The following is a 15,374-nucleotide window of genomic DNA, read 5'->3' on the forward strand; positions in this document are numbered from 1 at the left end:
CCCGGTATTGGTGGTAGAGGAAATTGACTTCTTGGCCGTAGTTTTGTTGCGAGTACCGCCACTTCTGCTGTTGCCAGGTTTGTCCTCAGCACCAGCTTCCGCCGTACGAACTGGGCTAGCCGTGAAGGGCTTCGATGTACTGACACTTCCACTAGGTTTAGTTATCCCAGCTTCCGTCGTACTAAAAGAAATCTGGTTTGATCCAGATTTAGGGGTGGAAACTATAGCTTCCTTTGCATTTAGGGACTGCTTGTCCATTGAGGTTTTTTGATTGAAAGACTCCATCGCCCTTGGGAGCGTCCAGCTTTGTGACCTTCTAAGACGATAAAGGAAGCTCCGGATTACATACCCGAAGCATTTCAAGGATCCTCTGAGGGTTTGATGGCTCCGCTGGTAACCAGGCCCTAGCTCTTCGTAAACTGGGGATGTCATCCCTTGAAATTACCTCGAGTTTAGACCCAGGCCATACTTCGCCGATCCTTGAAATGGCTATTTTGTAAAGATCAGTGGATCTCTGATCGGCACAGGCAATAAGCTTCACGTGGCTCTGATGCCATCCACTATCGCGACAGAAAGGAGCTGGACCAGGATTCTCCTTCAGAATTTGGAAGAAAACGCTTGAGAGCCTGGCTTCCACTTTCTTCCAATTGTCAGGCGAAATAGTGCCGTCAGGGTTGCTTTTATCAACCACCGCCCATAGCTGTTGGCCTTATACAGCTTCGCTGTATGTAGCTTGAGAAGTCTTGTTGTTTCGGGGCTTCTTCAACGTGCTGGGGTTGCTGGGTGGGTCGTCCGACAACTGACGTTTTGGGTTCGGTTCAGAACCCCGAGGAGACTCCTCCGTTAGCCTTGTCGCCCAGCTAAAAGAGTGCTTCTGTTTAACAGACCACTCCCACTCTGGAATCGTTTTCAAGCGCTCCAGTAGCCTGAAGGCAGCACGTCTCTCCTAGTAGCCATGCCGTGCAGGCTTTGCTACTGTGGAGGTATCAATCGTTTCAGACTCAGCTTTACCACCTTTACCAGGGCTAGTCCCGGAGGAGAGGAGATGATGGGATGATGAGGGTTAAGGATTAACAGGTACGTCGGTACGGTGATCTTCATATGGTGATTGGATGGCCACCAATTTTGCCGTGAAGCGGGTGGATGGCTAGCCAATCCTCATATGGAGCTTCCCTCTTAGTTCGTGTTGGGTTGGTCCCCATGATATGGGAGTCAAACCACCACTTAAGCCTCATCCCCGCGACAAGGAGACCAACATGATGATATAACACTATGTTACTATTTCTAACACTATAAAAATTTAAGATGCAATTGAACTTTTGTATATGTACATATACTTATATCTATATTCCAAAACACTTGTACGTTCTATGCATTCTCGTCTAAAATTAGTTTCAACACAAAAAATTAGCAACAATTTTCACCAAACTTGTATAAAGTTTTAAATTTACTAAAACGCATGCACCAAAGTCTGAGGACGTTTTACAATGTATTTTGTTTATATTGTAATCTTCTTTTCAAATTAAAGCAACGAACATTAAAGTGACTTTGATTTTAAATGTTGGTGCTTATAATTCAAAAATCCTTGAATGTATCGTTGAATGTACATTTAAATTTTTGGAAAATATATAATATTGTAATTTGAATGAAATTTCATTTGTCAAGAAATGTACATTCAAATGCCTTGGAAAATGCCGTCGTCCATTCGTCAATTTGATTTTCTACAGAAGCCAAAAACTGTGCAGAGCCAATATACTAAAGAGAGAATTCACTGTAATCAACTCTGTAAAAAATTTCACCACACCACGGCGGCGGTTAGACTTCATTTTTGACAAATCATACTATTCGCAGCCCGTGAGACTTCTCTATAACCGAGGAACCAATTTTCCTTTAAGCATTGTGATCTTTCGGCAATTGTCAAGTCTGATGAGCATTTTAATATCTTTAGAGAAGATTTCAACACACTTCAAAAGGTTTTCTAGATGCTTTGGTTTGCTGGCATAAAGCTTCAAATCGTCTACGGTTGTTATTATTATTGTTATGGTTATTCTTCCCTTGCCACTTTCCCCCCCGCATACCGCTCGAAGCGGGGTCCATATCACCGAACACGACGGCAATTAACGAATGCAATTCGTTTCGGCACTGTTTTGTTGATTAAATTTTATTGCTGGTTTAAAAATTTTCGCGTTATGTTGCATGTTTTTAATAATAATAATATATTAGCTTTTTGAATTTTATGATGTATGTAAATATGTATATCGGCTTTAATGTTCAAAAATTTTAGGTTATTGACTAAACTTTTGTGAACTATCCCAGTTGGAGACATAATAAAAGGTTTTTACTGTATTTGGTTTCCAAATTCTTTTCACTTCTGTTATTATATCATTTTATTTCTCTAGTTTTGCGTTATATTTTCTGTGTATATTCGTATCATGGAGTGTGCTTATTTCAATAAAAGTGGTGGTTTTTGTTCGTTTGTTTATTAGCGTTATATCCGGTCTATTGTGGGTGATTGTTCTGTTTGTTCTTATGGCGATGCCCGAGTTTATCGTGTATGTATTGCTCATTTTCCAATATATTCTCAGGGATGTATTCATAATAGGGTGAAGTATTTGTAATTAAGCCTAGATTATTCGATATTTCTTGGAGTAGTATTTTTGCCATATTGGTATGTCTTTCCGTGTTTTCGCTTGCCACCAACACAGGGAGAACGTAAGTTCGAATCTCGGTGAAACACCAAAATTAAGATAAAGTTTTTTCTAATAGCGGTCGCCCCTCGGCAGGCAATGGCAAACCTCCGAGTGTATTTCTACCATGAAAAAGCTCCTCATAAAACTATCTACCGTTCGGAGTCGGCTTGAAACTGTAGGTCCCTCCATTTGTGGAGCAGCATCAAGACGCACACCACAAATAGGAGGAGGAGCTCGGCCAAACACCAAAAAAGGGGTGTAGACGCCAATTATATATAAATATAAGTATGTTCATAAGTTATTTATTTCGTTGTTGTGTAGATGACGGATATCAATCAATTCCCTCCTCTATTTTTCCTGGGGATTGTTGTACGCTACTTACATGAATATGATTGGTGTTTGTTATATTTAATTAGTTTCATTCTTGTTACTATCTTTAGGTTTTCTATATCTGTATTATTATCAAATCAAAGGAATATGTTAGCAACGGTATCGCGCATGTGGTCATGGCTTTAAAAAGGTTTTTCGAGTTTAGGTAGATTTTCAAGATTTTTTATACGCGCTAGATAAAACTAATCTTGTTATATGGAGTCGTTGTCTGGTGGAACTCACTGGCGAGGATGACATCAGTTAAAAAGCTAGCGAGAGTTCAAAGGTCTGCACTCATTGGAATCAGTGGGGCGCTTCGAACTACTCTAACTCTAGCGCTTAATGTAATGTTAAATGTGGTACCTATAGACATCGCAGGCAGAATTGCCGCTGCACGTACCGCAATCAAACTGAGGGGTTTGGGCTATAAGCTCAATCTCACATATGGGCACTCAAGCATCCTCAGAAACTTTGAGTTCATCTCCTCGTCGACGGATCAGTGTGTGCCCTCGCTTAGTCCACCCATATTCCATCAAGGCAGGAGTGGACCGGGAGTAACACTTGAAGGCAGGTCCGGGTTAACCTGTTCACGGATAGCTCGAAGTTGGACGGTAGGGTTGGAGGAGGAGGTCCCTATCAAACTCAAATTCAGGTTACCGGATCACTGCAGTGTGTTTCAAGCAGAGGTGGCTGCTGACTGGCTACTTACTTGCGTAATAACTGTTAGGAAAGTAAATATTTACTCCGATAGCCAAGCGACAATTATGGCTCTAGGCTCTATTATGGTGCATTCGAAACTGGTCAGGGAATGCCTGGTCTCTCTCCCGATTACGTCAAAATTGCGGTATAAAGATAATTTGGGTACCTGTCACAGTGACATTACTGGAAACAGCGAAGCCGACGAGCTGGCCAGACAAGGGGCCTGTGAGGTAGTGTGCCCGCGAAAGGAGAGGATCGGGATCCCCTTGACAACCTGCGCTCTACTCTTCGAAGGATGGGCTTTGCACCAACTCAGCGAGCGCTGGGCAAGTACACGAACGTGTAAGGTCGCGAAGTCCTTCTAGCCACATTTGGATAGGAGGCGTTCGAGGGATATTCTGATGATGACAAAATCTCATCTCTCAAATTTCGTGGGCATCCATCCGTTTTGCGTCAACTGTATGGAGGATGAGGTGGAATCGTCTCAGCACCTGCTCTTTAGCTGCCCAGCTCTCGCGGGACTAAGATTCAAGCATCTTGGTTGCCACTTCTTTTCTGCGCCTGCTGATATAGCAGGTGTTCATAACAAAAATCTGATTAAATTCATCGGCAGCATAAAGAGGCTAACACAACCGCAAATTAGTCACCGTTCATAGTACACAAATACTCAATCCTCCTCACCCCTTTCCTTTTCGTCCTATCGTGTTTTCCTTCACCTCTTTTTCCCCTCTTGCAATGGTATCACAAAGGATGAACCAAACTTCTTTCGTCTAAGTGGGCCCACTCTCTGGGCAACTATTACTACCTAACCTAACCTAGCTACGCAGCGGTTAATTCTGTTTTGTTATTGTATGGCCTATTTTTTTATTTGGTTTAAAACCTAGGTATCATATTTATAAAACTCATTTTCTTCCATTGTTAGGAGTGTTTCATTGTTTAGTGTTTCTATTGTGTTTGTTTCCGTCAATCCATTGTTCGAGTTTTATATGTTGGGTTTTGTATTTATCTATTCCGAATTCGATTCTTATGTGTATGGTAAATTTATTTTTATTAATCTTTGTAATTCTTGCTGATTTTTTACAATTTCACGACTTCCATGTATGATATAATAAGTGATTTATATTCTAATTGTTTTGTTTTTGGCTTTTTATATTAAATCGATATTCTTTTTTATTGAGTGTGTTTGAGAGTGGATTCAGACATATACAGAACCATAACGCACTTAATGCATCTCCTAGGAATATTCCAGTTTTCATTTTAATTGTATCTGCTATTTTATTTATGGATGCAGTTTGTAGAAGCATATTTGTTGTCCAGTTTTTCATATTTATTTTAAGGAATTGATATATTTCGGGTGTATTTTATATATTTCTAGCCCTTTTAACAGCCAGCTATGTGTTAATTTGTCAAACACTATTTTGTAATTACATAATATAATATAACGTCTATGTAGATTTCGTTGCTCTTTAATGGCTTTTTTTATGACCGTTGGTCTATATTACTTGTTCTTTACAGCCTTGATTTTGTCTTCTACATCTTTTTTGTTCATTTGTTAAAATGTTGGTGTCTATGAGGTGAGTGTATATTTTTGTGACATTCTTCTTCTTCTTAATTGGCGCGATAATAGCTTACGCGAATTTGGCCGAGCTTAACAAAACCTTCCTCTTCCTTTGCTGCCAGCAACTGGTACCGCATCGAATACTCTTAGAGCTAGAGCGTTTGTATTCATTCGGACGACATGACCCAGCCAGCGTAGCCGCTGGATTTTTATTCGCTGCGCTATGTCTATGTCGCCGTAAAGCTCATACAGCTCATCGTTCCATCGCCTGCGATATTCGCCGTCGCCAACTTGCAAAGGTCCAAAAATTTTCCGCAGAAGCCTTCTCTAAAACACTGCACTCTTCTGCGCCAAATATGTATGTTAAGACGGGCATTATGAGAGCCTTGTGACATTAATGATATTATCATTTTATAAAGAGTGGGTAAGCATGTGATAGATCTGTAATTTGCTGAACTATTAGTATGATCATTATTTGGTTTCATGAAAGTTATTCCTTGAGTAAAAAAATTTGGTAAAGTGTTTGAGTCGTTTAGAGCATCGTTTATTAGTTTTAGCAGTCTATTGCGTGTTGATGTTAGTATTTTGTACCAATATTTCCAGTTGTGTGTATTTTTTAAAATTTGTTACAAATTCTGTTAGGGTTATTGTGATGTTTTCTTGTGTTTTTGGGGGACTTATCATATGTTTAAATCATGGTTGTTTATTATTATAGAGTTTCTCCATCATGATAAGGTTCGCAACTACCGGAGATAACATGTGGCCCGGATATAAATACCAAGGGACAATGCTTCTTTGTTTAGAGTTATGGTGTATTAGTGGTTCTGATCCAAAAAGGACCTTACTATATTACATGCTTTCAGTATGACTGCTTTTTGTATTTGTGCGTGTTTTTTTTTCTTCTATGTTTATTGATTTTAGGTTTTGTATAAATGTTTTGCGTAATATTTTGGTTGCTGATATTATGATTGGTAGTTAATTTTTTGTGCAAGCTCTTTGTATTTTTAATTTTTTTTCTACGCGTTTGGTGTGTATGTTAGTGTCATTATTGACATTTACTTCAATTAGTTGTGTAATTTTTTCTTTCGTACCTATTATTGTTATATCTGGTCTGTTGCAAATTATTGTCTTATCAGTGTGTTTTATTCTCTAGTATATTTTCGGCTACATATTGACAATATGGTGTTGTGTTATTTTTATTATTATTAAGGTTATGGTTGTTTATTATTATTATGTATATTATTACTATTATTTTTAGCGCTGGGGCCTGTTTTGTGCCACTTTAACCAATTTAGAGTAAATCTCTGGGTCCAACTTCCTCAATAAATGTTAGTATTTATCCGCCTTTATTCAGTTGATAAAAAATGATTACCCAAGTATTTGCGCTGTTTATGCATCAGTGCTGACGATACCAGCAGATGATTGACTGTTTTATTTTCCTTCCTTCAGAACCTTCAAGTTCCATTGGAGTATAATCCGAGGTTAGTAAGATGATAATTCAGTCGAGATTGCCCTGTTGCAATTCCTGTGATGATTCTTAATTTATTCTTATTTAATTCCATGCAATCTTTAAATCGATTTTGATTGAGATAAACCTGGTAGATTGCCCCAATATTCTATGTATTTTTCCACACTTTTATTGTTTAAAGTAAAAATATATCTATTAAGAATTTACAATTTTACTTAACTGAATTTGCTATCTAATTACGAAAACAATTGAACGAATTATCACAAACTTGAATATAACTAGGTTCTAAAAAAATAACGAGACATGATGTGTAGTACAAATTTATCATTAAATATTATTATTATACAAATAGCTCCGCTTGAGACGACGTTTGCGCACTCATGATAGACGCCGCAATTTTTGTCTGATAAAAGTTAATTATGATAAATTATTTAAACAAAGATAAGGCTGTGCTCAAATATTTTACTTCACATCACTATACTTCATCATTAAATATGTTAACAAATTTTATATCAAAGCCAGCTTAATTTCTGGTAGTTATTATTATAAAGCTGTTATTGAAACTTTCATGATATTGCAAATTTAGAATTCTATTGTAATATAAAATACTAATATATATTTTGTTATTTTGAGTGAGTAATATTTGTCAATTCTTCTTAAATAAAATGATAAAGAATGCTATTGCATAATAACCTTACTAGGGTTATACAGAATACACTCTAATTCCAGGTCCAAGTACAAGCTATTCGGTTTTTTCCTTGGTAATAAAACAGGGCATTTATGTTATAAGAAATAAAATATTTTATGTACCCATAAATAAATGCGTTTGTAGACTAAACATTTTGAATTCAAATGAAAATATAAACTTTTCTTTCCCATTTTCTAGACCGAGGAAAGTTTAGCTACTGGACGAAATTGCAAAGATTTTGTAAAGTTGTCATTTAAACAGAAATTATAATACAAACACTCAAAAACAATGGAACCAAATACTGAGACCGCGGTAAGTGCAAAAAAAACTTTTTGCTGTAAAATTCTTACCACATTCAATTGCTGGCTTCTTGCTTTTGCAAGCTATGCCTGCATCTTCATCAATATCACTTACACAAATAGTTAAGAAACACTACCCGCGGCAACAATATAGTAGGTAAATACTCGTACAGTAGAAATTCGATTCTTGCACGTAATGAAAACCGCGCTCAGTGCAAGTTTCGGGGTTGTCGCACGTACTGAGCTTCTTCTATACAAATTAAAATAGTTTTTTTACTGATAGTAATCCAAGTTTGTTTGCTTTTATTAAATTAATTATATAAACATTAAAGCGATAAGTTGCATTTGAAATTATAGAAATTGTCGATTTTGGTTTGTTTTGTACACACTCGCTTGTTCAGTACCACATTGTTTCTGAGCCTCTGCAGCGTCGTAACATCGGTTAAGTAAGCAATGTTTTGCTCTGCCTGATCCAAGCATACTATACTCGTAGATTGTATTATGATATGACATTACCTCCTGCAATGTAATTTTATTCGTATTTAGTAGCACGTCATTAGCTCCTTCATCAACTCTTTCGTTGCCTTCGTTACAATATTATTTACTTAAATCTGTGGATGCCGAATGAGGTTGAACAATCCATTGCAGATTGGGAGACTTGCAGCAATAGTTCTTCTTCTCGAAGCAAAATTGTAGTGAATTGATTATTAAAACAAAGAGGTGTTATATTGTTACAATCCCAGTCAGACACTTTTTCAAACAGTTTCTGAAACGATGACTGAATTTAAGTTGCAGTAAGAACATCGCATGCTCTAGCCAAAAAGCATATTGCATCGTTCAGGTCAATATTTCGTAGTGACTCATTGTTACTCGATAGTTTTTTGACGAGCCGTATGGTAGCCGTATAGTTTGGAGGAAAGCACGTTACCGATATATGTAGCTTTTTAACTCGCCTTCTTTGCGATGGCATCTACCATTATCAATAAAATGGTGCTTTTTCGGGAAGAATTTGCGCAGGAAGGAACTCTTGCACCTGTTTATTTAAGCAATTTTCGATCAAAACAGTATTCTTTGTTTTGAAGAAAAAAGAAAATATCTGGAACAAATATTCAGTGAAACTATTTTTCAAATAAAGCTAAGATCATCCAAGCACTTTAATTTCCTTTGTAGACAACAGGCATACCAGTAGAAAAATTTAATGAGCGTAGCATTATGATTATCATTATTGGCTTTATATAAGTATATATGCTCTTTTATCAAACTTAAATCCATAACTATTTTGTTAAATCTGTCCAAAAATGGGTTGATGGGATTTTTGATAATTTTTCTACGCAAATGTTTAGTTTTTTTGGCATATAGTAACTTGGCTTTCCCATTCTTCATTTTTGGAAACTCAGAAATCTTAAAATTAAAAAAAAAATACCATAACCAGAATGACATCGACGGTACTTCCCCGAGCTTCTGAAAAATATATACAACGTAAAAAAAGAAAAAGAGAAAGACGAAATAAAAAGTGTAGCAAGTATCGAGGTAAAATTTTTCTAATGTCGCAAGTACTGAGTACGCAATAAAAAAACACTGTATTGGAAGTATCGAGCTTCTACTGTACATACATACCATACCATATATGAAAAAATTAATATAAAAAAATTATATAAAACTTTAGCTAATTCAGTGGAATGTAATTAAGTACATGTATGTGTGCTTACTTCCTTTCCCTTTTCGAATATAATATTGGGGAACATTCAGTTGACCCCTGTTTATTTCAGACGCATACAACTTTCAATCGGGATATGTATCTGTTAAATCGGAAAAACATTTTTTTGATGTGCCGTATAAATACCTGTATACCATACATGTCATACCATACCAATATAAATATACTAGCTGTACCCGGCGCGCATTGCTACGCCAACAACTAAAATAAATTTAAGAAAAATAATTTTAAAGAAAAATCAGTACACAAATATTCAATTCATTCTAAGCCATTTTACTGATTTTGTTTATTTCGAAAAAATTGTAACTTAAAAAGTTTAGTTTCAATTCGATGTTTATTAAAGTGCTGTGGGATACACAATATTTTTTGTTTTTCCATCGTAGACGAATAAATCAGAAGGTTTTCCGACACGTGAGCAAGCCATATACAGCTGTCCATGTGAGAAGCATGGATTCTTCAAATTTAATCTACACACTTGTAATGGTTGTCCTTGTGCTTTGTTAATAGTCATTGCGAAAGCGACTCGCTCCGCGAACTGGTGATCATTGGGATACATGGCAACAGTACGTCTTCACCTTTGAATTTTCCAATCAAAATTGTTGCCTCGACAACATTGTTTATCATTTTCTTGATTGAGAGTCTGGTTCCGTTGCAAAGTCATGGTGGATTTATGTTTCGAAGAAAAATGATGGGTACGCCAATTTTCAATGTAAGAACGTGTGGCGGCATGCCTGGCAAATCAAGCGAATTCAATAATTCAGTTGGATAGTTGACCACCTCATCTTGACTCTCCACAGTATCGATGGACTTATATGTTGTCGTTTCACTGGGTATTTCATGTATTTCAATTCGACGATGCTTTCTGTGAGTTTGCTGGCAGGGTGATACATTGTGTAGATTCATCAATTTCCATTCGCCCATTTCCAATATAATATAATTGTATTGCAAAATTTCCAGCCAATGCATCCCGTTGTAGTTGTACTCGCATGTTAGTTTTCAAAGTCAATTTCTGTAAATGAAGCCATAGAACGGATGATTGAAGACATGCATTAAGTTCATCAGCGGGTGTTGAACATGGTATAATGGGCAGTGTTTGTTGAAAATCACCAGACAATAAAATGAGTGCGCCACCAAAGATCCGTCTGTTTCCTCTCAAATCTCACAGTGTACGATCAAGCGCTTCCAATGCTTTCTTGTGAGACATTGTACATTCATCCCATATGATAATTTGACACGTTTGGAGTACTTTTCCCATTCCAGAGTTTTTGCTGCTATTGCATGTTGGTGCCTCAGTGTTTTGCAAATTCAACCGCAGTTTCAATGTTGAATGCGCTGTTCGACCACCATCCAAAACAGTTGCCGCAAGTCCAGATGATGCAATAGCCACTGCAATATTATTTTGTGATCGTATGGTTGCCAAAATTAGTGAAAAAAGGAAAGTCTTGCCTGTACCACCGGGCACATCTATGAAAAACAGTCCACCGCTTTGTTCTGTGATTGCACGCATAATTCTGTCAAACGCAATGCGTTGTTTTGGAATCAACTGCGGAAGATTTGCTCTAACGAATGTCCCCAATTCGTCAGAATCATAGTGTGTTTCTCGTTGAAAATCACTATCGAAAAGGGGGTTTGCAGGTTGGCTTGAAGCAGGAATTCCCAGTTGCACCAGTGCCTTGTTAGCGATTGTCAAACATATGCCTTCAATCAAAATCTATGTCACATCTATGAACATGTCATATTCGTTTCCTCTGTGTAAAAATACATGGTCATACTAATTTTTATGATAATCGGTTGAACAGAGCTTCAGTTGCTACTCTGCAGCGCCTGAACCTGGTGGCGAGTGGCATCAATGAGCATATTCTACAAACCTTCTCCGTGAAAAAAACATATATAACTTAATAAAAGACTTATTAATTCCTTTTTTTATTTTTAAAGAGAGGACTATGTCCTCTATGTCTTATTATAATTTTTATTTTTTGCCGGAAGACTATGTCTTCTTAGTCGGACTGTTGATTTATTAATAATGTTGTTTCTTACTAGCTACTTAATATTAAATGTCGAACAGCAATCATCACATTGAATGCAACGTGAGCTATAATGCAACGTGAGCTGTTTGAGGTGCATTCAATGCAAACATGTCGTCAGCACTTTAAGTAAATATTGTGAGAAAGGTAAATGATTAAAGGAAGGACTTGAACTTTATTACAATAAATATGTTAATTATTAACTCCCCCGTTCTTAAATTGATTGTCCTCAATTATTTAAAAAAACGGAATATTGTTCAATCTTGGTGGTTTGATAGGAGATTCTAATATTATTGGTTTATGGTATACAGCACAATGTTGCACACTCATTGTCGCATGAGGCTCGTTATTCGTGTGTGGAATTTGAGATTCCCAAACAATTATTTTTTGTGTATTTTTAAACAAAAATCGTAAGCATGCTATGGAAATGATAATTAGACTAAGGATAACAGAGATTGACCGTCCTCCAATTTGCAAATGTTTCTGAATAGTTGAAATAGCTTTCAAAAGGAGCGGGCTGCATTAGGGCGGGGATGATTTGTAAAGGTGAGTCTTCTATATTACTAAAGGTCCTATTGTTAATTTTAATAGTGCTGTTATGAAATTTAATAAGAAGTGTTCCAGATATATTGTATTTCTCCGCGTTTTATCAACATAAATGCTTATAAGATTAGGAATACATTTGGTATTTGAAATGTTCCTTATTTGGTTTTCTTTATTTATTTATTTATTTATTTATTAATAATGAAATATAATTATAAATAACTATATTACAAAAAAGAGGCACTAGCTACTAAGACTATCGGCCTGATGTTTATCTAATATATTTTAACATTACTGAGTATAAAAACTTAGATTTAGAGAACATTTTATCATCATTGTATTATACAAGATATAGTAGATTGTTTTGGTATATAAACTTGTAAATATTTTTAACATTATCGGGTGAGTATTTTCTTAATGCGACGGAAGGTGATTGGTTTTTAAATATGTTTTTTCTACTATTGGAAAACTTAGGGCAATGATCTAAAATGTGATTTATAGACAGTGGGCGGTTGCATATACTACACTCGGGGGCTGCTTTCCCAGTTAGAAGGTGTTCGTGGCTAATTTTAGTATGATTTAGACGGCATCTTGTGAAAATTTTTAGCTGCTGAGAGGAGCATTTCGATGGGATATCTGGCCTATTTCGTTCCGTATTTATGCACTTGTAGGCATGCTGATATTTGCACCAATCGTTGTGTGTGAATTCTTTAATAAAGGCATTGATTCTGTTTTTAATATCCGCCTTAAAGTAAGTGTTGTGAAAAATACTTGGTGAGGAGCTAGCTTCCTTGGCTGCTTTGTCAGCGAAGGTGTTACCACCAATTCCGCAATGCCCCGGGACCCACATAATTTTAATTTTGGAGCTGCATCTGCAAAGGGCGGATCGAATTTTTATAGCCCAGGGTTCATTGTATGCAGTGTTGTTAAGAGCAAGAAAGGAAGACTTACTGTTCGAGCAGATTATGTATTTGCCTTTAGCTTTGGAAACGTAGTCGACTGCAAAGGTAATCGCCAGAGCTTCTGCGGTAAAGATGGAGCAATGCGGGAAAAGTAGACCTTTTTTAATGAGTACTCCTTGTTCATTCACCACCGCAAATGAGGTGTTCAGATTGTCTTTGGATCCGTCTGTGTATACAAAGATCCATCCGTTAGTGCTCCACTCACTATGTATTTCGTAAAAAAACTTTCTATATATCAGGGAAGGGGTATTGCATTTGGCATGATTAAGAAGATTTGCGATAAAGGTGTTTTCTGGAAGCTTCCAGGGTGGAAATTGTGGAGCAACGCATAACGTAGGCTTAAGAAAAGGATCTATTTTTCCAGCGTATTTTATGACTTTGCATATAGTGGAAGGTCGCCTTAGTTCTGTGTTCCTTTTGATCGCCTTTTTTATGTCACTGTTCAGTATAATGTTGTTGGATACATAGAGTTTTGGGATTAAACGCAGAGTATTTTGATGTACACGGTCTTTCAATTCCGGAAGCCCCGCTTCGGCTAGCAGGTTTTTGACAGGGGTGGTGGGAAACGCTCGTAAACTTTTCCTTGCTGCTGAGTGGTAAAGTTGTTGTATGCCAGCGAAGGTCTTTTTAGAACACTGTCCATAAATGGGTAAGCCATAATCAATCACCGATAAAATTAAAGATTTTGTTACATTAATGAGGGAGGTTGGATGAACATTACTGTGCTTGGACGCTAAATACTTTACAATATTTAATCTCTTAGTTAACTTTTGCTTAAGATATGTACAGTGAGCCTTATAACTAAGTGATTTATCGAAGATGATACCTAGTATTTTAGTGCATGGCACACAGTCAATAGTGTAGTTATTATACCTGAAGCTAATATTATTACAATTCTTTTTTTTACATATATGAAGTATATTACACTTATTGTATGCAATATTCGCGACTGAGCTAAGCGCCCAGTTTGAAATTTCGTTAAGAATATTCGAAAATATCTGTTTAACAGTATCGATGCTATTATTTTTTGAATAAATGAACACATCGTCTGCATAAATGGAGAATTCGACATTATACTTAACGAGGATGTTGGTAATCTCATCGAATGCGATTATGAAGAAGATTACTGAGATAGGGGATCCCTGAGCAATACCATTGTACAGGGATACCCTATCTGAGTAGGTGTTGTTAAGTTTAATTCTGAACGTCCGATTCGTTAGAAGGCTCTTAACAAAGTAGAAAACCTTTTCTCCGATTTTCCATTTTTGTAGTTGGCGAAGCACGACGTGTACTCCTATTCTATCAAATGCTTTGACAAAATCTAGTCCTAGAACGGTTACATGATTTCGACTAGATAGTGCGGAGGATAAGTAGTGCTCGAAATGTAGCAGTGCGTCAGCAGTCCCCTGTCCGGTCTTGAAAGCTGACTGGTTGGGACTTATGAGTTTTTCTTTTAAAACAAACCACATAAGGCGCTTTGCTATAATTTTTTCTAAAACTTTGCTAAGGCATGAGAGTAAGGAAATTGGGCGGTAACTTTTAATATCATCTTGTGGTTGATTTGGCTTTAAAATTGGGACAATATCAGCGTTCTTCCACTTTTGAGGATAAATACCACTGCTAAATATGTCATTATGGAGTTTCAGTAGTCGATTTTTGAAACATGTGGGCGCGTTTTTTATAATGTCGTATGATATCCTATCTTGACCAGGGGTTTTACCATTTAGTGATTGAAGAACTTCATTAAGTTCGAGAGACCTGATAGGTTCTTCAATTTGTTTTGCCGAAGTCGAAAGCGGTGTTGGAGCTGAATAAACGTTATTTAACGTTCTTCTTTTTTCATAAATAAACAGTTGGTCAAAGTTTGGGTCGTTACTATAAGCAGACCAGGTGGAAGAAAAGTGGTTTGCAATTTCATTTGGTTCGAGGAGGGAACCTCTTTCGGTGTTAATTACCGAAATTTTGCTCTGGGAAAAGGTTCCTGTTAAAAGCTTAATATTGTGCCATATTTTACGCGGTTTGGAGTTCGGATTAATGGAGCTTGTGAACTGTTCAAAGCAAGCCCTTTTTGCTGCTCTGCAATGGTATCTAAATGCCGCGTTGGCTTTCTTGTACGCAATCAGATTGCTTACTGTTTGCTTCTTCTTATATTCCGCCCAGGCTTTTTGCTTATTATTTCTAAGAAGAGCAATGCTGCTGTTCCACCATGGCACTGGATGTTTAGTTGGGATAGCTTTGCTTTGTGGTATACTAAGATGGGAGGCCTCTCTGAGAATTTTTCCCACATTAGAAGCTTCTTTATTGACGTTTTCCGAAAGCTGGTATTTTGAAAAAACATTTTCACAGCAAGTACGAAA

At 36.9% G+C, this 15,374-nt stretch overlaps 1 protein-coding gene across 4 annotated transcripts in view; it reads left to right on the plus strand.

Moving 5' to 3' along the window:
• LOC128869321 (probable serine/threonine-protein kinase mps1) overlaps window positions 1–15,374 on the plus strand; it is a 236,573-nt gene that overhangs the window by 133,435 nt on the left and 87,764 nt on the right. For all 4 annotated transcript variants that reach the window (XM_054111849.1, XM_054111852.1, XM_054111851.1 and 1 more), the window contains exon 3: window positions 7,671–7,784. In XM_054111849.1, coding sequence (XP_053967824.1) covers window positions 7,761–7,784 — 24 coding nt within the window. In that variant the 5' untranslated portion in view covers window positions 7,671–7,760. The remainder of the gene's footprint in view (window positions 1–7,670; window positions 7,785–15,374) is intronic.

This window comes from Anastrepha ludens, chromosome X (assembly GCF_028408465.1).
Source record: "Anastrepha ludens isolate Willacy chromosome X, idAnaLude1.1, whole genome shotgun sequence".
Taxonomy (NCBI): Eukaryota; Metazoa; Arthropoda; class Insecta; order Diptera; family Tephritidae; genus Anastrepha; species Anastrepha ludens.